At 43.8% G+C, this 27,840-nt stretch overlaps 1 protein-coding gene and 1 long non-coding RNA gene across 19 annotated transcripts in view; one reads left to right on the top strand and one right to left on the bottom strand.

Annotated features, from left to right (window-relative positions):
- The first annotated feature begins 637 nt into the window (after nucleotides 1–637).
- LOC119624822 (uncharacterized) lies at nucleotides 638–27,838 on the top strand. 3 transcript variants are annotated; one of them, XR_012090715.1, is made up of 6 exons: nucleotides 650–1,043; nucleotides 5,353–5,439; nucleotides 7,398–7,456; nucleotides 7,888–7,927; nucleotides 10,367–10,493; nucleotides 27,461–27,838. It is a non-coding gene; the product is annotated as an uncharacterized lncRNA (long non-coding RNA). The 3 variants fall into 3 exon arrangements; XR_012090713.1 differs by lacking the exon at nucleotides 27,461–27,838 and having other exon boundaries at nucleotides 638–1,043; nucleotides 10,367–10,677; XR_012090714.1 differs by lacking the exons at nucleotides 5,353–5,439; nucleotides 27,461–27,838 and having other exon boundaries at nucleotides 644–1,043; nucleotides 10,367–10,677.
- Nucleotides 2,601–27,840, bottom strand: part of LOC119624819 (uncharacterized) — a 70,419-nt gene continuing 45,179 nt past the window's right edge. For 14 of the 16 annotated variants that reach the window (XM_073010389.1, XM_073010387.1, XM_073010388.1 and 11 more), the window contains 4 exons: nucleotides 22,182–22,365; nucleotides 6,025–6,324; nucleotides 5,201–5,442; nucleotides 2,601–4,961 (listed from right to left, as the gene is read on the bottom strand). In XM_073010389.1, the coding sequence (XP_072866490.1) occupies nucleotides 4,685–4,961; nucleotides 5,201–5,442; nucleotides 6,025–6,324; nucleotides 22,182–22,358 (996 nt within the window). In that variant the 5' untranslated portion in view covers nucleotides 22,359–22,365 and the 3' untranslated portion in view covers nucleotides 2,601–4,684. Of the gene's footprint in view, nucleotides 4,962–5,200; nucleotides 5,443–6,024; nucleotides 6,325–22,181; nucleotides 22,366–24,105; nucleotides 24,201–27,840 lie in introns of all 16 variants that reach the window. The other 2 variants (XR_012090712.1, XM_073010377.1) reach the window with 2 other exon arrangements.

Here is a 27,840-nt window from a genome sequence, read left to right as displayed (position 1 = left end):
CAGGGTGCTGGTGGGGCGGGACACCCAGGTTAGGACCCAGGTGCGGGTGGGTGGAGGGCAAGTGGAGGGCGATGGCAGGGCAGGGCGTTGGTAGGAGCAGGGTGCCAGTAGTGTGTCCAGAATTGGTGGGTTCTTGGTCTCACTGACTTCCAGAATGAAGCTGCAGACCCTCGCGGTGAGTGTTACAATTCTTAAAGATGGTGTATCAGGAGTTTGTCCTTCAGATGTTCAGATGTATCTGGAGTTTCTTCCTTCTGGTGGGTTCCTGCTGTGGACCCTGGAGGTGAGGGTTACAGCTCTTAAAGGCTGCACATCTGGACTTGTTCCTTCCTTCCAGTGGGTTAGGGGTCTTGCTGGCCTCAGGAGTGAAGCTGCAGACCTTCGAGGTGTTACAGCTCATAAAGGTGGCACAGGCCCAGAGAGTAAGCAGCAACAAGATCTATTGCAAACAGCAAAAGAACAAAGCAACCACGGGGTGGAAAACACACCCCAAGGAGTTGCTGCTGTTGGGGCGGGCAGCCTGCTTTTATTCTTATATGACCCCACCCACTTGCTGCTGATTGGTCCATCTTGACAGAGCTGATTGGTCCGTTTTACAGAGAGCTGATTGGTCCGTCTTGACAGAGAGCTGATTGGTGCGTTCACAAACCTTTGGCTAGACAGAAAAGTTCTCCGGGTCCCCACCTGACCCAGAAGCCCAGCCGGCTCCACCTCTTAATAGCAGTCGCCACCCAGGCCGGGGACTCCGGCGGCCCAGAGAGAGCTCCTCCCTCCATCAAGCCCAGCAGGCCACAGCGAGGGCCCGGCCCACAGAGCCCGCGCCGGCCGTGAGCCCCACGCGCAGCCTGGCCTCCCGCCCGCGCCTCTCCCTCCACACCTCCCCGCGAGCAGAGGGAGCCGGCGCTGGCCCTGGCCAGCCCCAGAGAGGGGCCCTCGCAGCGCAGCTGCGGGTTGAAGGGCTCCTGGAGCGCGGCTAGAGCAGACGCCGAGGCGGAGGAGGTGCCGAGAGTGAGCGAGGGCTGCTAGCACGTTGTCACCTCTCGGTAGGAACAGGGTGCAGGAGGCGGGTTGGTTCGGAACCTGATGCTGGAAAGGCCACCAGTGGTCTGGGTCCCAGCACCTCTGCAGGCGCAGCCGCTTGTTTCACCTGGTGCGCCATCTTGCAGTTCTTGAATTTGCGCCTTTTGGCTGCACAGAGAGGGCAAGGAAGCCGCGCACGAATGCAAGGTCGGAATGACTGGGGTGCGACCAAGGGGACTTGGAGAACCGCCCTTCCTCCCCAGGTTCCCCAGGCAGAGCCCACCACCCCCGCGTTTTTTCAGAGGCCCAACTGGGCCTCTGCGGAAGGGGTGGGGGCAGGGTAGAGACAGGAGGAGGGAAAGAACTGGGCAGGGAAGGGGGCCGAGAGAGCCTCTCTCAACATCCGGGTTAGTTGATAGACTGGGGGTCCTGCAGGGCTAGCCACGAAGAAATGTAACCATGTGTGGAAAAACAAGAATTGGGGAGGGGTGAGGAAGAGAAGTTGGTTACCAGGCAGCAGGTGGTGCCTTAGGCAATCATAGGGGCTGAAGGGCTGGCTTCTCATTGTCAGACCCTGGGCTGGTAAGTTTCAGGGAACTCAGATGAAACAAATGTAACTTCCTTTAAGACTAGCGGGATCAATTTCTCCGTTTATTCAAGGAAGCTGTATACATGGGGTCTAGGGGAGAATTGGACACTTTCCAGCCTCATGCGGGGAGCTGTAAGGGTGGGTGTCCTTCTCCCCCTCTACACAGGGGCACTCTTAGGACTGGCAGCAGAGGAGAGCGAGCAGCAGAGAGCAACGGGAGCCCCAAAGAATCTAATTTCCCCCAAAGAAATGATGGCCACGAACATACTCACCTCAGCAGGAGAAGCCAGGGGGCCCACGCTGGGGAGTTGTGGGCTGAGGTTGGATGTGGGTTCTGGGCGTCTGTGGGGAAAGTCCTCTGTTCTCTCCCCATCCCTTAGCTGCCTCTTGAGGTCTGGCCTGCGTCTATTCACAGAGGGATGGAGGAAGGGAAGATCATGGGGCCTTGGGGTGGGAGGGGGCAGGAACTGAAGCCTGGGGCGCCCCTGGGCCAGCTGCCCCTGTCCCTGCTGTGTCTTGGTGGGGCTCAGGGCTGAATCTGTGATCTGCACATCACTCTGGAGATTTGAAGTCAAAGTGAAGTCGCCCTCGCAGGCAGGAGAGGGAGCTGCGAAGACGAGGCTAGCTCAGACTCAGTCAACCACTATGTCCAGAGTCGGCCAGCTGAGGGGAAGGTGGTTGGGGGGAGTAGGGGAGCAGGGGCACTCAGCCCAAGAGAGCTACCCTGAACCACAGGACCAGGTGCTGCCTGCCACCCACCCTTGCCGGGGTTGACAAAGCTGGAGTTGGCCACGGGGAGCTCCCCAGGGTGCAGACAGGTCCCATCTCTGGGACTAGCAGCTACCCAGGCTGCACACTCAGGCCTATGCCCAGGGAAGGGACCTGATAAGAAGAAAGAGGCTGGTGGCGAGGGGTGCGTGGAACTTTGGGGGACAAACAAGCTCCTGTTGTGGTAACCGAGCGAGTTATAGAGAAACGCCACACTCTGAGACTAATTCAGGAGTCCTTTATTGCTGGTGACTGAGGGACTGCTAGAGCTCAAAATTTAGCCCTGAAGAAGGGGCTAGATTTCTTTTTATATCTTGGTCTAAATAGGAGAGAGGGAGTCTAAAGCAATTTTTACAGAAGCAGAACAGGCAAAAAGTTAAAAGATAGATGGTTACAGAAACAGTTACAGGAAAATAGTTCCAGGTTCAGGGGCTTAAACTGTCACAAAGAGACAAATGCAGGGGCTTTGGGTACCACCAAGCGAGCGCGTGTCCAGGGGCCGCTGGCACAGCTTGCCTCAGTATCTTATCAGCGCACTCCTGGGTGTGCCTGGAGTCAGCATGCACCAGTTATGTCCTTAAGGGAGGGGGGACAAGGGGCTGCAAGCGGAGAAACCAAAATGGAGTCTGTCCGGCTCTCTCAGCTGAGAGAGTCAATCAGGTAAAAACAAGGGAGGGCATCACATTCCCACTCGTGTTTTTGGGGAATCAAATCATTGATTCCTCGGTTATAACAAAGGGGTTATATTGGGTTCCAAGATACACAAGTTTGACAGAAGCTATGCGCTACTTTATAAAGTTAAGCAACCAATTTAATAGACAAGGCCTGAAGACGAACCTTAAGAGGAGGAGAAGGGCTCCCGCCAGCCCGGTAATTGGTTAGCCAGGGATTCCAGTTAAACATGCTTTGGTACCAGGGGATGTTACTCTCCTGTTCCTGCTGGCATTTGCCTAGATTTTCTCGAACTTTTTGAAGAGTATTTTTTATGACTTCAGACTGATTGGCATAGAAACAACTTTCTCCCAAAGCTGCACGTAACCCTCCTTGGGAGAGAAATAGCAGATCTCAGCCTCGGCGGTTTTGAAGAACTACATCCGCTAGAGGCTCTACCTGGGCATGCAGTATATTTATGGCTGATTGGAGATGGCTTAAATCATCATCTACTTGTTGAGATAGGGACATTAGCCCAGTTTCTCCTTGAATCAGGGCAGTCGTGCGGATGGCTGCTGACCCAGCTATGCTAAGGCCGGCCACAAGGGGTACAAGGAGTGGGGCAACTCGGCAAAACCTGGGATGCAATTCAGGAGGAGCGATGAGGAGTTGTTCTTCTGACCTGCTGTACAGGTAGACCTGGGGGAGTACATGAACCAACACACAGGAGAGGTCAGGGTTCAGTCCCACTGATGCAGTGAGTGAGACCTGAAGTGCCGGCTAACCAGGTATTGTTGGGTGCCTGATAGAAGACTGAGGCGTTTAAGGAGGTAAGCAGGGACTGATTCCAGGTAGCCTGAGAGGGAGAAGCAGATAAATTATACCCTGCTAGTTAGACAGGAGGCATTCCTGACACGTCTCCTAGTGTAAGGGCATGGGGGCATGTATGACAAAGAATTTTTAGCATGGCTTCTACTCCTAATCCAACATAATATGGGGGTTTGGCCTTTAGGCACAACCAGCAATCTCGGGCTAGTTTAGGCTGGGTGAGATTCAGGAGGTGAGGAGCACTGACCAGAATGGACTTCAGGCTGGTGAGATTCAGGAGGTGAGGAACACTGTCCAGAGTGGACTTCAGGCTGGGTGAGATTCAGGAGGTGAGTGAGGAGCACTGTCCAGAATGGACTTCAGGCTGGTGAGATTCAGGAGGTGAGGAACACTGTCCAGAGTGGACTTCAGGCTGGGTGAGATTCAGGAGGTAAGTGAGGAACGCTGTCCAGAATGGACTTCAGGCTGGGTGAGACTCAGGAGGTGAGGAACACTGTCCAGAGTGGACTTCAGGCTGGGTTGGAGGTGTTGTCGTTGCAGCTGAGGTCTAGGAAGCAGGAACGATGGTGGGACAGTTAAATCGTGTCTGGGTGTTTTTGGAACACAGGGTCACCAAATCAGTTAAAGGTACGATTGGCTTAGGAGGGCTCCGTGGGACCAGGACCTTTTTCTGGATGGTGAACTTAGTTCCAACATCAAATCCCAGAATATAAAGCCTTAATCCCTGTGACATGCCATAATACCATTGAGCTAAACTAGAGTTACGGACAGTTACAGTAAGAGGATTGCAATTTCCTATAGTACACGGTCTAGGACGGGAAGTGCGAGCTATGGAAAGGACTGAGGGTGGGGTTGATCCTCCAGAGTAAGTGGGCAAAGTGACACACGTCCAGTGAGGGCAGAAAAACTGGTAAGAATCTCAGCAGCTAGAGTCAGGGTGATTTCCAGGACGAAGGTGAAAGCCAACGCTCTGGAGCCCTTTTCTGCACCCTTAGAGCTTCCACATCCAGTCCGGCTTCTGGTGTGTCCAAACTCTGCAGCAATGTCGACGTTTCCTGCTCCCATGATCGGCAGATCGCGCTGTTCTTCGTGGGTACAGCAGGTTCTGGGAACAAAGCACATAAATCGACTACAAAAGAGACTTCCTTGGAGGTTCCCACTTTCCAGGTGGTGTTTGCAAAGACACGTACTGTTGTGAAGGAAGTGAGGAGAAAAAGAGTAGGAAGGGGCAGAGGACGTAACAGGTGGAAACAGACAGAAGAGGTAAATGGAAAGAATCTGATGGCTTCACTCAACTTAAGTGCAGTTTTAAGGGGCCCAGGCTTGGGGACCCTTGTTTCTTACTGGGCTTTGTTGGCCTTTTTGATGCGAGAGTGATGAATCCAAGCAGGAATGTCGTCCACCTTCAGAGCCATTGGTGTAGTGAGGATGATAGTATGAGGTCCTTTCCAGGCAGGAGTGAGTCCTTCCTTCTGGAATTTTTTAACATATACCAGGTCACCCGTCTGGTCAGGAACTGGATTGGGATGAGCTCCCCGGACAAGCGGCTGGATGATGTCTTGTACTTGTTGGAGAGACTGCAGGTACTGTAACAAATTAGCTTGTGAGATTTCTGCTAAATGGGTATCCCTTAGCTTAGGCAAGATAGGCGGAGCCCTTCCATACATGATTTCAAAAGGTGAAAACCCAGCCCAGTAAGGGGTGTATCTTACTCTAAGGAGGGCTAAAGGAAGGAGCTTTACCTAATTCTCACCGGTCGCTAGGATTAATTTAGTAAGGGTACTTTTTAGGGTGCGGTTCATGCGTTCTGCCTCTCCAGAGCTCTGGGGTCCATAGGCACAATGGAGTTTCCATTGAATGTTCAATGCCTTGTTAACCAACTGAGCTATGGACGAGGTGAAGGCAGGTCCATTATCAGACCTTATGGCAACAGGCAGTCCATGTCGAGGGATGGTTTCATTGAGCAACAGCTTAACTACCGTGGTGGCAGTTTCGTTTTTGGTGGCAAACGCCTCAGTCTATCCGGAAAAGGTGTCTACTAGCACCCGGAGGTATTTATATCCTGCCCGGTGCAGTTTTATCTACATAAATTAAATTTCCTCCCTTTCTCCTGGCGAGCCTCCCCGGAGGCGGTGACCTGGGCTGGGCTTACCTTGCTTGGCGTTTACCTGAGCACAAGCCGTACACTGGAGAGCTGCTTGGTTAGCTAAGTCCTGAAGGTGGGGGATCTTGAAATGGCTCCTTAGAAGCTGGGCCAATTTTACTCCTCCTTCCTGATTTTTACTGGCCTGAATATCTGAAGCTTGATTTTCTTCCTCAGGGGCGTATTCTGGGTGGTCTGGCGAGTCCGGTTGCGGAAAGGACACAGTGGGCAGCAGGGTTAAAGGCACGACCGGGAGCCGAGCCGCAGCGTCTGCTCTTTGGTTACCACAGCCTCTTTGATGTCCTTTGCAGTGAATCACAGCCACCTGTTGAGGGAGCCAGACAGCTTCAAGCAGGGCCAAAATCGCTTCTTTGTTTTTGACAGTCTTTCCTGCTGAGGTGCGGAGCCCTCACTCTTGATAGATGGCTCCAAGTGCATGTACAGCAGCGAAAGCATACCTGGTGTCAGCGTAGATGTTAATACGTTTGTCCTCACCCCATCGGAGGGCCTGAGTGAGGGCAACCAATTCAACTCTCTGTGCCGAGGTCCCTGCCGGCAGTGCCTGGGCCCACAGTCTGTCTGTCTCCATAGTAACGGCTGCACCAGCCTTTTGTACTCCTTGTTCAAGGAAGCTGCTACCGTCTGTAAACACGGTGGCATCTGCCTGTTAGAGGAACATCTCGGAGATCAGGTCAGCCAGTTTCCACAGTTTCTAACAGTTCTTGGCAGTCATGGACAGGTGTGGTAAGGTCTGGATTGGGGAGCAAGGTAGCTGGATTTAAACACCTTGTGGGAGAGAAAGTTAAACGAGGCTGATCTAACAGTACACTCTGATACTGTAGGATGCGCACATTCGACATCCATTTGCCAGAAGCACTTCGTAGCAAAGTCTCTACTGCCTGAGGAGCCATAAGAGTTTCATTCTAGCCCAGAGTGAGTTTATCAGCCTCCTGGACCAGGCTTGCTGTTGCCACTAGGGCTCGCAGATGACTTGGCCACCCGGAGGCCACAGGGTCCAGTCTCTTAGACAAATAGGCTGGCATTGCCTTGGCCCTAAAGTCTGAGTGAGTACCCCTTTAGCGACTCCCTGGCTTTCATGAACAAAAAGGTGAAATGGTTTTGAGATATTTGGGAGGGCAAGAGCAGGTGCCTCAGTTAATGCCTTCTTTAGATTTTGAAAAGCCTGTTCTTGTCAGTCCAAACTAGCAGGCCATTCCTTCCAGTAGCAGTGTACATGGGCTTGGCAATTTCTGAGGACCCTGATATCTATAGGCAGCAGTATCCTACTGCCCCCAGGAATTCATGTACTTGTCTCAGTGGTGGAGTAAGGATTTGCAAGATGGCTTTGTTTTGAGCACTAGTGAGTGCTTTTTTCCCCTCGTTTATCTCATACCTCAGGTAGAAACACTGGGAAGACAAAGCTTGGCTGAGACCCGACACCCGAATTCCTGAAGGAGGTAAAGTAGGTCCCTAGTATGTTGCAGGTGGCTGTCAGTAGTTTCTGTAGCCAATAACAGGTTATCTACCTACTGGAGAAGCATGCAGTTAGGGTGACTGGCTCGGACGGTATAGGATCCTGTTGGAGGGCTTCCCCAAAAAGCATGGGGGAGCTTTTTAAACCCTGGGGTAACTGAGTCCAGGTTAATTGGGTGGTGTCTCCTGAGCCAGGATCTGGCCATTCAAAAACAAAGACAGTTTGGCTTTTGGGGGCCAGAGGAATACCAAAGAAAGCATCCTTTAAGTCAAGGACAGTGTACACTGTATGTTCTGGTGGGAGCAGGCTGAGTAAATTGTAAGAGTTAGGGACAGTTGGATGGATGGTGACTGTCTGCTTGTTAACTTCCCGCAAGTCCTGTACAGGCCAGTAATCATTTGTTCTGGGTTTCAGGACCAGCAAAAGTGGAGTATTCCAGGCGGACTGACATGGTGTGAGTATACCAGCTTGTAATAGTCACTGAATGTGGGGATTGGTTCCCTCTCTAGCCCACTGAATCATAGGATTTTTTTTACCTGGACCGGCAAGGTGGTGGCCAGGAGTTCTACTACCACTGGCGGACGGTGCTTAGCCAGTCCCGGGGGGGGGGGTTGACTTGACCTAGACTCAAGGAAGGAGAGTCTGTAAATCCAGTAGGAGAGGATTAGTTTTATTCTCCGGTGGCTGTGAGGGTGAAACTAAGATACTCCTCTGACAGAGGGGTGGTTAGCAGGAGCTGAGCAGTAGGGGGCATTGTGTCACCTAACGTGAGGTGAGCTTGTTGGGCCGAGAAGGAGATGGAGCCTGTAACTTATGGAGCATATCTCATCCGAGGAGGGGGGGTAAGGGGCATTCTGGGACCATGAGGAATGAGTGGGTTACTCTTTTCTGTCCCAAACTCACCTCTCATGAGTGGGTGACAGGATATTCCTCAATAGCTCCAGTAGCCCCTTGCACAGCCACCTTTTTATTAGAGGCACTGCCCAAGGGTGTTTGCAGTACTGAGTGTTCTGCCCCAGTGTCAGTTAGGAAATGTACAGGCTGGTCCTGCACTGTGGCAGTCACCATGGGCTCCCAGGGGCCAAAGGAGAGGGAGCCCCGGCCCCATCAGTTATCAGGTTCCTCCACTGCGGGGAGGGTGAGGACCTTTTTCTTTTCTGGTTTCTCCTCTGGCTTTAATGGGCATTCAGTTTCCCAATGTCCCATTTGCTTGCAAAAAGCACATTGTTTTCTTCGTAGGGGAGCCCGCTCACCTTTTTGGCCTTTCTGGCAGAGACCTGGGGTCCCCTGGTTGGTGCTCTGTGATGGGGGCCCTTCCTTCTTGGCTCCTTGGATGACAGCCCCTAAGATCTTTGCCTGTCTTTTTGATGCTTTCTCAGCAGCCCTTTCAGCTGCCTGAGCTGCCTGTTTTTGCTTTTCAAACTCTCGATTGTCAAAAACTTTCTGGGCTATCTCTAAAATTTGGCTGATGTTCATTCCAGCAAATCCTTCCAGACTTTGTAATTTTCTTTTAGTATCAGGGGCTGCCTGAGCCACAAATGCCAAATCAACAGCACAGCTATTCTCGGGAGCCGCCAGGTCGAAAGGGGCGTAAGTCCAATAGGCCTCTTGGAGGCATTCTAAAAATGCTCCAGGTGACTCATCAGGCCCCTGGACAACTTCAGTCGTCTTAGACAAATTTATGGGTTTTTGAGCGGCTCCCTTGATACCCACAAGGAGATACGTGAAAATAATCTAAAGCTCTCTTCCCACCCAAGGAGTTTGGATTCCAATCAGGCCGGGTAGGGGGAAAAACCTCCTCAAGGAGGTCTTGGGCTTCCTCCTCTGGTCTACTGGCTGATGCAAGGAAATACTTTCTGGCTTCTCTTCATCAGGGGAACCAGCCCCCGATATTTCAACGTAGGTTCTTTTCTATTTTCCCTAAGTGTCGGCTGGTCTGAGAAATAAAGGGAAAGAGTACAAAAGAGAAATTTTAAAGCTGGGTGTCCAGGGGAGACATCACATGTTGGCAGGTTCTGTGATGCCTCCCCAAGCCACAAAACCAGCAAGTTTTTATTATGGATTTCAAAGGGAAGGGAGTGTATGAATAGGGTGTGGGTCACAGAGATCACATGCTTCACAAGGCAATAAAGTATCACAAGGCAAATGGGGGCAGAGCGAGATCACAGGACCATGGTGAAATTAAAATTGCCGATGGTTTCATGTCCCACTGGGCACGACTGTCATTGATAACATCTTACCAGGAGACAGGGTTTGAGAGCAGACAACTGGCCTGACTAAAATTTACGAGGCAGGAATTTCCTCATCCTAACAGGCCCGGGGGCGCTACAGGAGACTGGGGCTTATTTCATCCCTTATCTACAACCGTAAAAGACAGACACTCCTAGAGTGGCCATTGTAGAGACCTCCTCCTAGGAATGCATTCTCTTTCTCAGGGCTGTGCCTCGCTAAGAAAAAGAATTCAGTGATATTTCTCCCATTCGCTTTTGTAAGAAGAGAAATATGGCTCTGTTCTGCCTGGCTCTCAGGCAGTCAGACCTAATGGTTATCTCCCTTGTTCCCTGAACATCGCTGTTATCCTGTTCTTTTTTCAAGATGCCCAGATTTCATATTGTTTAAACATGCTTTACAATTTGTGCAGTTAACACAATCATCACAGGGTCCTGAGGTGACATACATCCTCAGCTTACGAAGATGACGGGATTAAGAGATTAAAGACAGGCATAGGAAATCACAAGCGTATTGACTGGGGCAGTGATAAATGTCCATGAAATTTTCACAATTTATGTTCAGAGATTGCAGTAAAGACAGGTGTAAGAAATTATAAAAGTATTAATTTGGGGAACTAATAAATGTCCACGAAATCTTCACAATTTATGTTCTTCTGCCGCAGCTTCAGCCGGTCCCTCCTTTTGGGGTCCCTGACTTCCTGCAACAGAAGGCAAAGAGCCTGAGGAGAGGAAGAGCCTGCGGCATTCCACTCCTTCCAGTTTGGGGCTAGAGCAAAGGGCAGAGTGTTGGTAAGTGGTGAGAGACAAGGCTGAGTAACTTGACAAGAATCACATTGACATGGGTGTTTTTATTCCATGGTGAAAAATTTGGAACTTTTCCTGAGAACAAATGTAAGCCAATGAGACAGTAAATGACAGGAGATTTAAAAATGTCACCTGTCAAGTGACTGCTTATAAATGGTTATTACTTGGCTAAGGATTTCTAAATGAGCCTGAGATCTGTTGGCCTGCAATCTCTACCAAAACTCTGAGAACTTGATGATGCCTTTGTTTTCTGAAAATTGCTTCACTGTGCTGGCTGACAGTTCCATGAAGATGGTAAAAGTGAAGAAAGTGTAGAGCTAGTAAAAAAGAGATGCATAGACTTCTTGGAAGTTTTTTAAGCTATGGAACATGATGAATTAATGGTGCATAAGCTTACTCTTCACTGTGAAAGTTTTTCTCACATCTTTCATTAGATGTTTGTAAGAAAAAACATACTTAATGTAGCATCTACTAACCCAGCAATAAAAAGGAATGGCATTTACTGTACACTTTATTTCTAAAATAAACCTAAATTTAATAAATTTTGGCAACATGCTTTTCTTTGTTTCTCTAATTATTTGTTCTACGCAGTCTGGCTCCATCTAAAATAAGTAAAAATAATAATAATGTTTAAGTTAAATGAGAGACAATATCATGAGAATAATATGTCACTTATAAAATATGGCCATTAGTATTTTTAGTGATTAGCCATAACTTGAAGTTTGCTTAAATAGAAAAATAATTACATAAATAAAGTAAAATTTCTACTTATTTTAAGTTTAGATAATAGAGGATATACCTGTGTAATGCTGTTTAGATTAATCTGACAAAAATACAGTTAATATTGATCTATTGCATATACATAATTTTAGAAAGGTGGTGTTTTATTTATTTTTTATTTATTTATTTATTTTTTTTTGAGACAGAGTCTCGCTCTGTCGCCCAGGCTGGATGGAGTGCAGTGGCCGGATCTCAGCTCACTGCAAGCTCCGCCTCCCGGGTTTACGCCATTCTCCTGCCTCAGCCTCCCGAGTAGCTGGGACTACACGCACCCGCCACCTCGCCCGGCTAGTTTTTTGTATTTTTTAGTAGAGACAGGGTTTCACCGTGTTAGCCAGGGTGGTCTCGATCTCCTGACCTCGTGATCTGCCCGTCTCGGCCTCAAAAGGTGGTGTTTTATTAGTACAAATGTTAAACAATGGCTGGGTGTGGTGACTCATGCCTGTAATCCCAGCACTTTGGGAGGTCAAGGTGGGCAGATCACAAGGTCAAGAGATTGAGACCATCCTGGCCAACATGGTGAAACTCCAGTTCTACTAAAAATACAAAAATTAGCTGGTCGTGGTGGTGTACGCCTGTAGTCCCAGCTACTCAGGAGGCTGAGGCAGGAGAATCACTTGAACCTGGGAGGTGGAGGTTGCAGTGAGCCAAGATCGCACCACTGCACTCCAGCCTGATAGAGTGAAACTCCATCTCAAAAAAAAAAAAAAAAAAAAAAAAAAAAAAAAAAAAAAAAAAGGTTAAACAAAGTCATATTTTGCAATTTTGCAATGAATGCATTGCTTTGAAATTCTTAGCAAAACTCTACTCTTTATAAAAGTTCAGTCCTGAGGGGGCACCTAAGATGGCCGAATAGGAACAGCTCCAGCCTCAAACTCCCAGTGTGAGCAACACAGAAGACGGGTGATTTCTGCATTTTCAACTGAGGTACCAGGTTCAACTCACTGGGGCGTGTCGGACAGTCGATGCTGGTCCATGGGTGCAGCCCGACCAGCGAGAGCTGAAGCAGGGCGAGGCATCGCCTCACCTGGGAAGTGCAAGGGGGAAGGGAATTCCTTTTCCTAACCAAGGGAAATTGAGACACACAACACCTGGAAAATCCCACCCTAATACTGCAGTTTACCAAGGGTGTTAGCAAATGGCACACCAGGAGATTATATCCCACACCTGGCCCAGAGGGTTCCACGCCCACAGAGCCTCCCTCATTGCTACCACAGCAGTCTGAGATCCAACTGCAAGGCGGCAGTGAGGCTGGGGGAGGTGTGCCTGCCATTGCTGAGGCTTAAGTAGGTAAACAAAGCCTCCAGGAAGCTCGAATTGGGTGGAGCCCACCGCAGCTCAAGGAGGCCTGCCTGCCTCTGTAGACTCCACCTCTGGGGACAGGGCATAGCTAAACAAAAAGCAGCAGAAACCTCTGCAGATGTAAAAGTCCCTGTCTGACAGCTTTGAAGAGAGCAGTGGTTCTCCCAGCACAGAGGTTGAGATCTGAGAATGGACAGACTGCCTGCTCAAGTGGGTCCCTGACCCCTGAGTAGCCTAACTAGGAGACATCCTCCACTAGGTGCAGACCAACACCTCACCTCGCAAGACTGGGTACACCCCGAGACGAAGCTTCCAGAGCAAGAATCAGACAGCAACATTCACTGTTCAGCAATATTCTATCTTCTGCAGCCTCCGCTGCTGATACCTGGGCAAATAGCATCTGGAGTGGACCTCAAGCAAACTCCAACAGACCTGCAGCTGAGGGTCCTGACTGTTAGAAGGAAAACTAACAAACAGAAAGGACACTCACACCAAAACCCCATCAGTACATGACCATCATCAAAGACCAAAGGCAGATAAAACCACAAAGATGGGGAAAAAGCAGTGCAGAAAAGCTGGAAATTCAGAAAATCAGAGTGCATCTCCTCCTCCAAAGGAATGCAGCTCATCGCCAGCAATGGAACAAAGCTGGATGGAGAATGACTTCGACAAGTTGAGAGAAGAAGGCTTCAGTCAATCAAACTTCTCAGAGCTAAAGGAGGAACTACGTAACCAGCACAAAGAAACTAAAAACTTTGATCCTTTCCTTACTCCTTATACGAAAATTAATTCAAGATGGATTAGAGACTTAAATGTTAGACCTAATACCATAAAAACCCTAGAGGAAAACCTAGGTAGTACCATTCAGGACATAGGCATGGGCAAAGACTTCATGTCTAAAACACCAAAAGCAACGGCAGCAAAAGCCAAAACTGACAAACGGGATCTCATTAAACTAAAGAGCTTCTGCACAGCAAAAGAAACTACCATCAGAGTGAACAGGCAACCTACAGAATGGGAGAAAATTTTTTGCAATTGACTCATCTGACAAAGGGCTAATATCCAGAACCTACAAAGAACTCAAATTTACAAAAAAAAAACAACCCCATCAAAAAGTGGGCAAAGGATATGAACAGACATTTCTCAAAAGAAGACATTCATACAGCCAACAGACACATGAAAAAATGCTCATCATCACTGGCCATCAGAGAAATGCAAATCAAAACCACAATGAGATACCATCTCACACCAGTTAGAATGGCGATCATTCAAAAGTCAGGAAACAACAGGTGCTGGAGAGGATGTGGAGAAATAGGAACACTTTTACACTGTTGGTGGGATTGTAAACTAGTTCAACCATAATGGAAAACAGTATGGCGATTCCTCAAGGATCTAGAACTAGATGTACCATATGACCCAGCCATCTCATTACTGGGTATATACCCAAAGGATTATAAATCATGCTGCTATAAAGACACATGCACATGTATGTTTATTGCAGCACTATTCACAATAGCAAAGACTTGGAATCAACCCAAATGTCCATCAGTGACAGACTGGATTAAGAAAATGTGGCACATATACACCATGGAATACCATGCAGCCATAAAAAAGGATGAGTTTGTGTCCTTTGTAGGGACATGGATGCAGCTGGAAACCATCATTCTTAGCAAACTATCACAAAAACAGAAAACCAAACACCGCATGTTCTCACTCATAGGTGGGAACTGAACAATGAGATCACTTGGACTCGGGAAGGGGAACATCACACACCGGGACCTATCATGGAGAGGAGGGAAGGGGGAGGGATTACATTGGGAGTTATACCTGATGTAAATGACGAGTTGATGGGTGCTGACAAGTTGATGGGTGCAGCACACCAACATGGCACAAGTATACATATGTAACAAACCTGCACGTTATGCACATGTACCCTAGAACTTAAAGTATAATAATAATAAATAAAATAAAATAAAATAAAACATTTCCCCTTAAAAAAAAAAAGTAAAAACTTTCAAAAAAGAATGGATGAGTGGATAACTAGAATAATCAATGCAGAGAAGACCTTAAAAGAACTGATAGAGATGAAAACCATAACACGAGAACTATGTGACAAATGCACAAGCTTCAGTAACTGACTCGATCAACTGGAAGAAAGTTTCAGTGATTTAAGATCAAATGAATGAAATGAAGCAAGAAGAGAAGTGTAGAGAAAAAAGAGTAAAAAGAAATGAACAAAGCCTCCAAGAAATACGGGATTATGTGAAAAGACCAAATCTACGTCTGATTGGTGCGCCTGAAAGTGACAGGGAAAATGGAACCAAGTTGGAAAACACTGCAGGATATCATCCAGGAGAACTTCCCCAACCTAGTAAGGCAGGCCAACGTTCAAATTCAGGAAATACAAAGAATGCCACAAAGATACTCCTCGAGAAGAGCAACTCCAAGACACATAATTGTCAGATTCACCAAAGTTGAAATGAAGGAAAAAATGTTAAGGGCAGCCAGAGAGAGAGGTTGGGTTACCCACAAAGGGAAGCCCATCAGACTAATAGCAGATCTCTCGGCAGAAACTCTACAAGCCAGAAGAGAGTGGGGGCCAATATTCAACATTCTTAAAAGAATTTTCAACCCAGAATTTCATATCCAGCCAAACTAAGTTTCATCAGTGAAGTAGAAATAAAATCCTTTACAGATAAGCAAATGCTTAGAGATTTTGTCACCACCAGGCCTGCCCTACAAGAGACCCTGAAGGAAGTACTAAACATGGAAAGGAACAACTGGTACCAGCCATTGCAAAAACATGCCAAAATGTAAAGACCATCGATGCTAGGAAGAAACTGCATCAATTAACGAGCAAAATAACCAGCTAATATCACAGTGACAGGATCAAGTTCACACATAACAATATTAACCTTAAATGTAAATGGACTAAATGGTCCAATTAAAAGACACAGACTGGCAAACTGGATAAAGAGTCAAGACCCATCTCACATGCAGAGACACACACAGGCTCAAAATAAAGGGATGGAGGAAGATCTATCAAGCAAATGGAAAACAAAAAAAAGCAGGGGTTGCAATCCTAGTCTCTGATAAAACAGACCTTAAGCCATCAAAGATCAAAAGAGACAAGACCATTACGTAATGGTAAAGGGATCAATTCAACAGGAAGAGCTAACTATCCTAAATATATATGCACCCAATACAAGAGCACCCAGATTCATAAAGCAAGTCCTTAGAGACTTACAAAGAGACTTAGACTCCCATACAATAATAATGGGAGACTTCAACACCCCACTGTCAACATTAGACAGATCAACGAGACAGAAAGTTAACAAGGATATCCAGGAATTGAACTCAACTCTGCACCAAGCAGACCTAATAGACATCTACAGAACTCTCCACCCCAAATCAACAGAATATACATTCTTCTCAGCACCACATTGCACTTATTTGAAAATTGACCACATGGTTGGAAGTAAAGCACTCCTCAGCAAATGTAAAAGAACAGAAATTATAACAAACTGCCTCTCACACCACAGTGCAATCAAACTAGAATTCAGGACTAAGAAAATCAATCAAAACCACTGAACTACATGGAAACTGAACAACCTGCTCCTGAATGACTACTGGGTACATAACGAAATGAAGGCAGAAATAAAGATGTTCTTTGAAACCAATGAGAAAAAAGATACAACATACCAGAATCTCTGGGACACATTTAAAGCAGTGTGTAGAGGGAAATTTATAGCACTAAATGCCCACAAGAGAAAGCTGGAAAGATCTAAAATTGACAACCTAACATCACAATTAAAAGAACTAGAAAAGCAAGAGCAAACACATTCAGAAGCTAGCAGAAGGCAAGAAATAACTAAGATCAGAGCAGAACTGAAGGAGATAGAGACACAAAAAACTCTCCAAAAAATCAATGAATCCAGGAGCTGGTTTTTTGAAAAGATCAACAAAATTGATAGACTGCTAGCAAGACTAATAAACAGAGAAGAATCAAATAGATGCAATAAAAAATGATAAAGAGGATATCACCACCGACCCCACAGAAATATAAACTACCATCAGAGAATACTATAAACACCTCTATGCAAATAAACTAGAAAACCTAGAAGAAATGGATAATTTCCTGGACACTTACACTCTCCCAAGACTAAACCAGGAAGAAGTTGAATCCCTGAATAGACCAATAGCAGGCTCTGAAATTGAGGCAATAATTAATAGCCTACCAACCGAAAAAAGTCCAGGACCAGACAGATTCACAGCTGAATTCTACTGGAGGTACAAGGAGGAGCTGGTACCATTCCTTCTGAAACTATCCCAATCAATAGAAAAAGAGGGAATCCTCCCTAACTCATTTTATAAGGCCAACATCATCCTGATACCAAAGCCTGGCAGAGACACAACAAAAAAAGAGAATTTTAGACCAATATCCCTGATGAACATCGATGCAAAAATCCTCAATAAAATACTGGCAAACCGAATCCAGCAGCACATCAAAAAGCTTATCCACCATGATCAAGTGGGCTTCATCCCTGGGATGCAAGGCTGGTTCAACATATGCAAATCAATAAACGTCATCCAGCATATAAACAGAACCAAAGACAAAAACCACATGATTATCTCAATAGATGCAGAAAAGACCTTTGACAAAATTCAACAGCCCTTCATGCTAAAAACTCTCAATAAATTCGGTATTGATGGAACGTATCTCAAAATAGTAAGAGCTATTTATGACAAACCCACAGCCAACATCATACTGAATAGGCAAAAACTGGAAGCATTCCCTTTGAAAACTGGCACAAGACAGGGATGCCCTCTCTCACCACTCCTATTCAACATAGTGTTGGAAGTTCTGGCCAGGGCAATCAGGCAAGAGAAGAAATAAGGGGTATTCAGTTAGGAAAAGAAGTCAAATTGCCCCTGTTTGCAGATGGCATGATTGTATATTTAGAAAACCCTATCGTCTCAGCCGAAGATCTCCCTAAGCCGATAAGCAACTTCAACAAAGTCTCAGGATACAAAATCAATGTGCAAAAATCACAAGCATTCTTATACACCAGTAACAGACAAACAGCCAAATAATGAATGAACTCCCATTCACAATAGCTTCAAAGAGAATAAAATACCTAGGAATGCAACTTACAAGGGATGTGAAGGACCTCTTCAAGGAAAACTGCAAACCACTGCTCAGTGAAATAAAAGAGGATACAAACAAATGGAAGAACATACCATGCTCATGGATAGGAAGAATCAATATTGTGAAAATGGCCATACTGCACAAGGTAATTTATAGATTCAGTGCCATCCCCATTAAGCTACCAATGACTTTCTTCACAGAATTGGAAAAAAACTAAAGTTCATATGGAACCAAAAAGACCCCGCATTGCCAAGACAATCCTAAGCCAAAAGAACAAAGCTGGAAGCATCACGCTATCTCACTTCAAACTGTACTACAAGGCTATAGCAACCAAAACAGCATGGTACTGGTACCAAAACAGAGATATAGACCAATGGAACAGAACAGAGCCCTCAGAAATAATACCACACATCTACAGCTATTTGATCTTTGACAAGCCTGAGAAAAACAAGAAATGGGGAAAGGATTCCCTATTTAATAAATGGTGCTGGGAAAATTGGCTAGCCATCAGTAGAAAGCTGAAACTGGATCCTTTCCTTACTCCTTATAAGAAAATTAATTCAAGATGGATTAGAGACTTAAATGTTAGACCTAAAACCATGAAAACCCTAGAAGAAAACCTAGGTAATACCATTCAGGACATAGGCATGGGCAAGGACTTCATGTCTAAAACACCAAAAGCAATGGCAACAAAAGCTAAAATTGACAAATGGGATCTAATTAAAGAGCTTTTGCACAGCAAAAGAAACTACCATCAGAGTGAACAGGCAACCTACAGAATGGGAGAAAATTTTTGCAATCGACTCAACTGACAAAGGGCTAATATCTGGAACCTACAAAGAACTCCAAACAAATTTACAAGAAAAAAAATCCCATCAAAAAGTGGGCAAAGGATATGAACAGACACTTCTCAAAAGAAGACATTCATACAGCCAACAGGCACATGAAAAAATGCTCATCATCACTCGCCATCAGAGAAATGCAAATCAAAACCACAATGAGATACCATCTCACACCAGTTAGAATGTCAATCATTAAAAAATCAGGAAACAACAGGTGCTGGAGAGGATGTGGAGAAATAGGAACACTTTTACATTGTTGGTGGGACTGTAAACTAGTTCAACCATTGTGGAAAACAGTATGGCGATTCCTCAAGGATCTAGAACTGGAAATACCATTTGACCCAGCCATCCATTACTGGGTATATACCCAAAGGATTATAAATCATGCTGCTATAAAGACACATGCACATGTATGTTTATTGCAGCACTATTCACAATAGCAAAGACTTGGAATCAACCCAAATATCCATCAATGACAGACTGGATTAAGAAAATACGGCACATATACACCATGGAATGCTATGCAGCCATAAAAAAGGATGAGTTCATGTCCTTTGTAGGGATGTGGATGCAGCTGGAAACCATCATTCTCAGCAAACTGTCGCAAGAACAGAAAACCAAACACCACATGTTCTCACTCATAGGTGGGAATTGAACAATGAGATCACTTAGACACAGGAAGGGGAACATCACACACCGGGGCCTATTGTGGGGAGGGGATAGGGAGGAGGGATAGCATTAGGAGATATACCTAATGTAAATGACGAGTTAATGGGTGCAGCAAACCAACATGGCACATGTATACATATGTAACAAACCTGCACCTTGTGCACATGTACCCTAGAACTTAAAAGTATAATAAAAAAATTCAATCCATTTTTTACTTCAATAAATTATTTCTTTAAAAGAAATTTCTATTCTCTACTTATAGTAAACTTTTTTTTCTTATAGTAATTTTTTTTTTCTAGTTTGTATTCTAAATTAAGGTGGTAGCTGCACAGGTTCTTCCAAAGGTATATTGAGGGATGCTGAGGTTTGGAGTACGATTGAACCCATCACACAGGTAGTGAGCACAGGACCCAATAAGTAGTTTTTCAACCCTGGCCCACTCTGTCCCTCCCTGTTCTTATTTCCCAGTGTCTATTGTTCCCATGTTTATGACAGTGTGCACCCAATGTGTAGCTCCCACATATGAGTGAAAACATGAGATATTTGGTTTCTGTTTCCACGTTAGTTTGCTTATGATAGTGTATTCCAGCTGTATCCATGTTGCTGTAAGGGACATGATTTTGTTCTTTTTATTGCTGCATAGTATTCCATGGTATATGTAAAATTTTCCAGTCTACCTTGGGTTTTCAATCTACCTTGGATGCACCTAGATTGACTCCATGTCTTTACTATTTTGAATAGTGCTGCAATGAACATACATGTGCATGTGTCTTTTTGTTACAATGACTTATTTTCCTTTAGGTATACCCCTACTATAGTAATGGGGTTGCTGCATCCAATTCTTAGTACTTAATTTCCAAACTGCTCTCCATAGTAGCTGAACTAATTTACATTGTCACCAATGGTGTATGTTTCCATTTCTCCACAGCCTCTCCAACATTTTTTTTTTTTTTTTGACTTTTTAACAAAAGTCGTTCTGACTGGTGTGAGATGGTATCTCATTGATGTTTTGTTTGGTATTTCTCTGATGATTAGCAATAGTGAGCATTTGTTAATGCTCTTATATGTGTTCTTTTGAGAAGTGTTTGTTCATGTCCTTTGCCCATTTTTAATGGTGTTATTTATTTTTTGCTTGTTGATTTATTTAGGTCCCTTATGGATTTTGGATAATAGGACTTTGCTGTATGCATAGTTTGTGAATATTTTCTTCCATTCTTTAGGCTGTCTGTTTAATCCCTTGATAGTTTCTCATGCTGTGCAGAAGCTCTTTAGCTTATTTAGATCATACTTGTCAATTTTTGTTATTCTTGCAATGGCTTTTGAGGACTTAGCCATAAGTTAATTGACAAGTGTGATGTCCAGAAGAGTATTTCCTAGGTTTTCTTCCAGAATTTTTATAGTCAGAGGATGCACTCTTATGTAAGAAAAGCAAAACACTTTTTTCTTTTTCTGAGATGGAGTCTCCCTCTGTCACGCAGGCTATAGTGCAGTGGTATGATCTTGGCTCACTGCAACCTCTGCCTCCTGGGTTCTAGTGATTCTCCTGCCTCAGCCTCCCCAGTAGCTGGAATTACACATGCCTGCCACCAAGCCTTGCTAATTTTTGTATTTTTAATAGAGACAGGTTTTCATCATGTTGCCCAGGCTGGTCTCAAGCTCCTGACCTCAAATGATCCGCCCACCCCGGCCTCCCAAAATGCTGAGATTACAGGCGTGAGCCACTGCATCTGGCCAAGTACAAAGTTTTTAACATATAAATGGAAATGAATATTTTAGTGTTTTGTTTAATTCATAAAGTGCACTTATTTTGGATTCTATTAAATAATAAACATTCATATACGGTTAAGTGTTTGGATGCCAGTCATTCACTTGTGATTATAGGTAGGAAGAGTTGAGATGGTGCAAAGAAACTTTTTTATTTTTTATTTTTGAGACAGAGTCTCACCCTGTCACCCAGGCTGGAGTGCAGTGGCACAATCTCGGCCCACTGCAGCCTCCACCTCCTGGGTTCAAGCAGTTCTCTGCCTCAGCCTCCCTAGTAACAGGCATTACAGGCTCTTGCCACCATACCAGGCCAATTTTATTATTTTTTTTGTGTGTGTGTGTTTTTAGTAGAGGCAAGGTTTCACCATCTTGGCCAGGCTGGTCTTAAACTCCTGACCTCGTGATCCACCTGCCTTGGCCTCCCAAAGAGCTGGGATTACAGGTGTGAGCCACTGTGCCCGGCTAGTGCAAAGAAACTTTAAAAGTGGTATGGACCAGGAGCAGTGGCTCATGCCTGTAATGTCAGCACTTTGGGAGGCTGAGGTCGGAGGATCACAAGGTCAGGAGTTTGAGACCAGCCTGGCCAGTATGGTGAAACCCCATCTCTAGTAAAAATACAAAAATTAGCTGGGCGTGGTGATGGGTGCCTCTAGCCCCAGCTACTTTGGAGGCTGAGTCAGAGGAATCGCTTGAACCCGGGAGGCAGAGGTTGCAGTGAGCCAAGATCACACCACTGCACTCCAGGCTGGGCAACAGAGTGAGACTCTGTCTCAAAAACAAAAACAAAACAGAACAAAAGAAGTGGTATGAACCAAAGCCAAATTACAATGAATTAGAGAGTAGACCAAAGCATCTCAAAGCATACCTTCAGTTATTAGGCGATAACATGCAATTTCTAAAACTTAAATGCAGCTTTTAAAGAAATTTTAATGTGTTAGTTTAGTCACATTTATTGAACAAAGTTAGCAAATGGGTATCTGTTGAAAATGGGAGCTCCAGGGAATTAAAAAATGTGAAGTTCCCATTTCCTTTCTGTGTTAACACAGCTAATTATGATCTTTACTTAACATGCATAAGTCAACAGAAGAACTCAGTATTTCACCAAATTAAAAACAAGAATTTTATTAGAGAAATGAAACGCAAAAGAGAAACAGTAATATGACTAACCTCAGTTAAATAGTTCTTGCAGGTATTTGAAGTCTGTGGGTTTGAAGTAGGAATTCTTATGGGTGTTTCAGGAATGTATTTTCTGTTGAGTCCTGGCCTCATAGGAAGAGTGCTAAGAAAAGATTTCACATGCTCTTTCTCCATAAGGAGCTTGGTGCTGATCACTGCTATTTTCATATTTGATCTGTAAAGATAGCAAAGACAAATGCTTAGTATTTCACTTTTCCTTAAATAACTCTTAATGACTTGTATTTTTTAAAAAGTTGTCCTGAGAGTAGACCAAATTACCCACTAAACAGTGTGTTAACACTGAAGATGTGTGAGAGCATGCCTGTTGTAAGCAATTATAATTGTAATAACCTACAATGTGATATAATCTTGCTCCAGTTTGAATAAATGGCTATCATTGGAAAGACAAAAAATAACAAATGCTGGGAAGTTTCAGAGAACACTAAACTCATATGCTGTTGGTAGGAAGGTAAATTAGTGCAGCCACTATAGAAAACAACATGAGGTTTTCTCAAAAAACTAATAATGGAACTGCCGAGGGATCCAGCCACCCCACTACTGGGTATTCAGGCAACAGAAAAGAAAATAATAGGTCAAAACAATATTTGTACTCGTATGTTTATTGTAGCACTATTCACAACAGCTAATGTATGGAATCAACCTACATATCCATCAACAAATTAATGAACAAAAAATTGTAGTACACATACACAATGGAATAATACTATTCACCATATAAAGGAATGAAATCTTGTTATCCGTGGCCATGTGGATCAGTCTGGAGGATGTTATGTTAAGTGCAGACACAGAAAGATAAATACTGCATATTCTCATGTGTGGGAGCTAAAGAAAAATTGAGGTCTGGGCAACATGGCTGATGCCTGTAATTTTCTAGCACTTTGAAAGACCAAGGCAGGAGAATCACTTGAGGCCAAAAGTTCTAGAGCAGCCTGAGCAACATAGGCAGACATCTCTACAAAGTAAAAAATCAGACAGTTGCAATGGCGCATGCCCATAATCCTAGCTGCTGAGGTGGAGGTGGGAGGCTGAGGTGGGAGGATCACATAAGCTCAAGAGTTTGAGGCTGCAGTGAGCTATGATCAAGCCACTGTCTCTAGTCTGGGTGACTACAGTTCCCAGAGCCCAGACTACACTAGCAAGACCTTGTCTCTTAACAAGAAGAAAAAAGCTCATAGAAGTAGGAAAGGGGAGGCTGGTTAATGGTTACAGAATTACAGTTAGATGAGAGGAATAGGTTGTGGTGTTCTGTGGCATTGTAGTATGAATATGGTTAACTATGATTTATTGTATATTTTTAGCAAGCTAGAAGATTTTGAATGTTCACAATGCAAAGAAATGAAAAATGGTTAAAGTAGTAAATATGCTAATTAGCTTGATCATTACACACTATATACATGAAACAAAATATCACTCTATAGCCCATAATTATGTATATACATGTTAATTAAAACAAAAGAGAAGCTATATTCATCCCATTAAAAAAAAAGAATATGGGTCAACCTTACTGGCTTCCTTCTAATGAACAGAATTCAGTAAAAGGGATACCATGTAGCTTCTTCTATCTCAGGTTACTTTCCCTTTGAACCCAGCCCCCAGATTGTGAGAGAGCTCAGGCCTCATAGAGAGCCCGAGAGTGCCATTGTCAGTGTTCATGCTGCCTGCCCCAACCAAGGTTCCAGCCAATGGCAAGCATCAACATCAAACACGTGGGTGATGATTTTCTTGGAATGCACTAAACTGTTTATTCCAAGAATCTTCTACTGAGCTAGAAGGCAGAGCTGTGCATCTCTGTTTCAGTGACAAAAGGTCAACACAGGGAACTGTGGTTTCTGAGAATGCAAGATCTGCACCAATAATATAATTAGCCACAGTGCTACACAAGAAAACCAGCTACCAGGTGGAAAGAGGATCTGCGAGCTGAAAGATGATGACTTCACTTGGTTTCCACTGAGGAAAGCTGGGAGCTCAGACTTCCTGGATGGTAAACATCTATGAAAGATTCCATGAATTATAATGAGTTAGTAAAACATAATGCACTATATAGTAGACTATGTCAGCACATTCTGGGACCAAAATTTACTGAAAATAAAACTATAGAGGGAGGCACTGGATAAGAGATTAAAGGTTTGAATGGAGAAAAAAAAGATATAAACTGTCTTATAAGCCAGACTTCCCATCATGTCTTAGAATAAGTAAGGTATAAGCTGGCCACAGACCCCTTTGAGACACAAAGGGTGACATTAAAGATACTCCACTACATTTAATTTTTATTATGACATTAAACAACTGGTAATGTACAACATGATTGGAAAAAACCTCTCATTAAATTTGATTTGGCCTGGTATAAGAATAGACATAAACTAAGAATTGATAATCTAAAAATAAACCTGCACATTTACAGTCAATTGATTTTATACAAGGCTAACAAAAGAACAAAATGGGAAAAGAATAGTCCTTTCAACAAACGGTGCTGAGACAACTGGGTATCCATATGCAAAAAATAAAGTTGGACTCTTACCAAATATCATATTTAAAAATAAACTCAAAACAATTAACTGTAACAGCTAAAACTATAAAACTCTGAGAAGAAAACATTGGCATAAATCTTTGTGACTGCATATGACTCCAAAAAAAAAAAATGGATTCAATGGACTTCAAAATTGAAAACTCCTGTGCCTGAGAAAACAGTATCAAGAAGTGAAAAGGCAAGCCACCGAACAGAAAAAATATTTGAAAAGTATATATCTGATAAGGGACTTACATATATAGGATATATGAAGAACCCTTGCAATTCATAAATAAGATAAAATTTTTAAAATGGGCAAAGATTTTGAATACATATTTCTGCAAAGAAGATATAAAGATGAATAATAAGCACATTAATAGATGCTTAATATAATCAGTCATTAGGAAAATGTAAATCAAAACCACCTTGTGGTATCACTTCACGACACAGGATGAAATATTTGTTCAATAAAAAAGAGAAAGTAAGTGTTAGGAAAAATGTAAAGACATTAAAACTCTTATCCAGTGCTGCTGGGGATGTAAAGTGGTGCAGTCACTTTGGAAAACAAACTGGCAACTCCTCAAAAGGTTAAGCATGAAGTTACCATATGACCCAGAAATTCCAGTCAGAAAAATAAAAACAAATGCAAACACAGAAATTCATACATAAACATTTACAGTGGCATTATTAAGAAGAGTCAAAGAGTGGAAAGAACCCAAAGGTCCATAACCTTTGGGTGGGAAAGAACCCAAAGTCCATTCATCTGATGAATGGATAAATAAAATGTTTGATGTATCCATACAATGGAGTATTACTCAGCAATAAGAAGAAATTAAGTACTGATACTGATAGAATCAGGAGACAGCAAAATGCCTAGGCGAATTTGGAAGGGTCCCTGGAGAATCTCCAACCAGCCCCACAAGTGTCTATACCAGATGTTTTGTGCAGTTAAGGGAACCTGCACAGGGTCTTGCCTGGACATGCCAGCAGTGGAATGGAGGCCCACAGGCACTGGGGGAATGGGGTGGAGCCACCAGGAATTCACACCTTATGCAGAAGAGGAACCTGGCCTCTTTAGCTCATGTGTGGTGGGTGGTCCTGGTATTCAGTTGTGAGGTGGAAACCTGTTTGCAGGACCTCTCTTTGTGCTGAGAGCTTTCCTTTCACTTAATAAATTTTGTCCTCCTCATCCTTCAATGTGTTCATGTGCCTAATTTTTTTCTGATCGTGAGACAAGAACTCGGACTTAGCTGAACTAAGGAGCAAAAACCCTGCTTTAATACCTGCTACAACACAGATACAGCATGAAAGATTATGCTAAGTAAAATAAGCCAGTCACAGTAGACCACTTGCTTTTTATTTCAGGGGCTCATAGGAAAATCTATACAAAGAAGGTGGGTGGTTCCCTAGGGCTGAGGGAGGAAGGGGAAACCAGCAAAGATGGCTAAATGATGTGAGGTTTCTTTTTAGGGTGATGAAAATGTTCTAAACTTGATTGTAATGATGATTGTGTAACTCTGAAAATAATAAAAGTCAATGAATTGTATATTTTAAATGAATGAATTTCATGGTGTGTTAATTATTTCTCAATAAACCTATTATGCCCCCAAATTTATTTGGTACTAGTGATCTGGAGACGTGTACTGCTTGGTTTCAGATCACTGGCCAGGGTTCAAGACATAAGAGAATAAAAAACCTGTCCTTTTTATAGAAAAATATATTTTAAAAACTATCCTTTTCATTAGTATCAAATCTGTAAAATTAAATGAAAAATCTTTCTTTCACTGCTTAAAGCACTGAGAGATTTATGTTGAGGAATAAGACCTTGTTTTCTTTTGCCCCAATTTCTATCTAAAGGGTCTGAGAATCACACCCTTCAAACTATAAAATCTCATCAGATGGGTTTTATTAACTCTTATAATGTGGCTTACTTTCTAACCTGATTCTGGTACAACATCACAGATAGCAGAAGCTGAAGGAAATCAAAATATTTACCCCCAAATATATTTTTTGACATGTTTTGAAATGGCTGCTGCAGGGCCAAGAGATTGAAATGGCCATACAAAGCTGTCTTCTGTGGGGGAAATTGCATCTGTAAGAAGTCTTCATTAATGTAGCCCAATCTCTCCCCTTGTAGATCTTTCCAGATTTAGGGAAGACTATGAGCCTGATGCATTCATCTGACTCTCTGAAAAGATACATTTGCCCTCTGTTTTCTCTGAGGGCTGCCAGCTATGAGGCTTCATCTACATAATAAGAACCTTGGCCTCCATAACCACCTTATCTTAATTAAGGCCTCCCTTTCTACCTATTTCCAGTTTTAGACAACAGATTTTCTTTACCAATTGTCACCTAAAGAATCCCCAAAACCCACCTATGACTTGTTAGCCCCTCCTTTTTGATGCCCCACTTTCAGGCTGAACCAATATCTGCCTTCCTCATATTGATTTACGATTTTCCCTACAACTTCTGTCCACTGGAAATGTACAAAACCAAACTATAATGTGATTGTCTCATGAAACATTCTCAGGATCTCTTGAGACTGTGTAACCCAGGGCCACAGTCACCATATTGGCTCAGAATAAACCTCCTTAAACATATTTTGGCAGAATTTGGGTTTTTCCATCATGAATATTTCCCAAAATTACATAATTTTTAATTCCAAAACTGATTTAAAATTACCTTATGTTGGAATATAAGTTATTCTATTATAAAGATACATGCATTTGTATGTTCTTTGCAGCACTATTCACAACAGCAAAGACATGGAATCAACCCAGATGTCCATCAATGACAGACAGGATAAAGAAAATGTGGCATATATACATCTTGGAATACCATGGAGCCATAAAAATGAATGAGATCTTGCTCTTTGCAGGGACATGAATGAACTTGAAGTTGCTATCCTCAGCAAGCTAACGCAGGAACAAAAAACCAAACACTGCATCTTCTCACTTACAAGTGGAAGCTGAATGATGAGAACACATGGACTTGGGGAGAGAAACAACAAACACTGGGGCCTGTTGGGGTTGGAAGGGAAAGCATCAAGATTAATAGCAAAAGCATGCAGGGCTTAATATCTAGGTACCTTTACCTTAAGATAAAAAATTTTTTTTAAAGAAA

This window comes from Chlorocebus sabaeus, chromosome 23 (assembly GCF_047675955.1).
Source record: "Chlorocebus sabaeus isolate Y175 chromosome 23, mChlSab1.0.hap1, whole genome shotgun sequence".
NCBI classification, from domain to species: domain Eukaryota; kingdom Metazoa; phylum Chordata; class Mammalia; order Primates; family Cercopithecidae; genus Chlorocebus; species Chlorocebus sabaeus.
The sequence above is the reverse complement of the archived record's forward strand: the minus strand, read 5'-3'. Positions and strand labels throughout refer to the sequence as shown.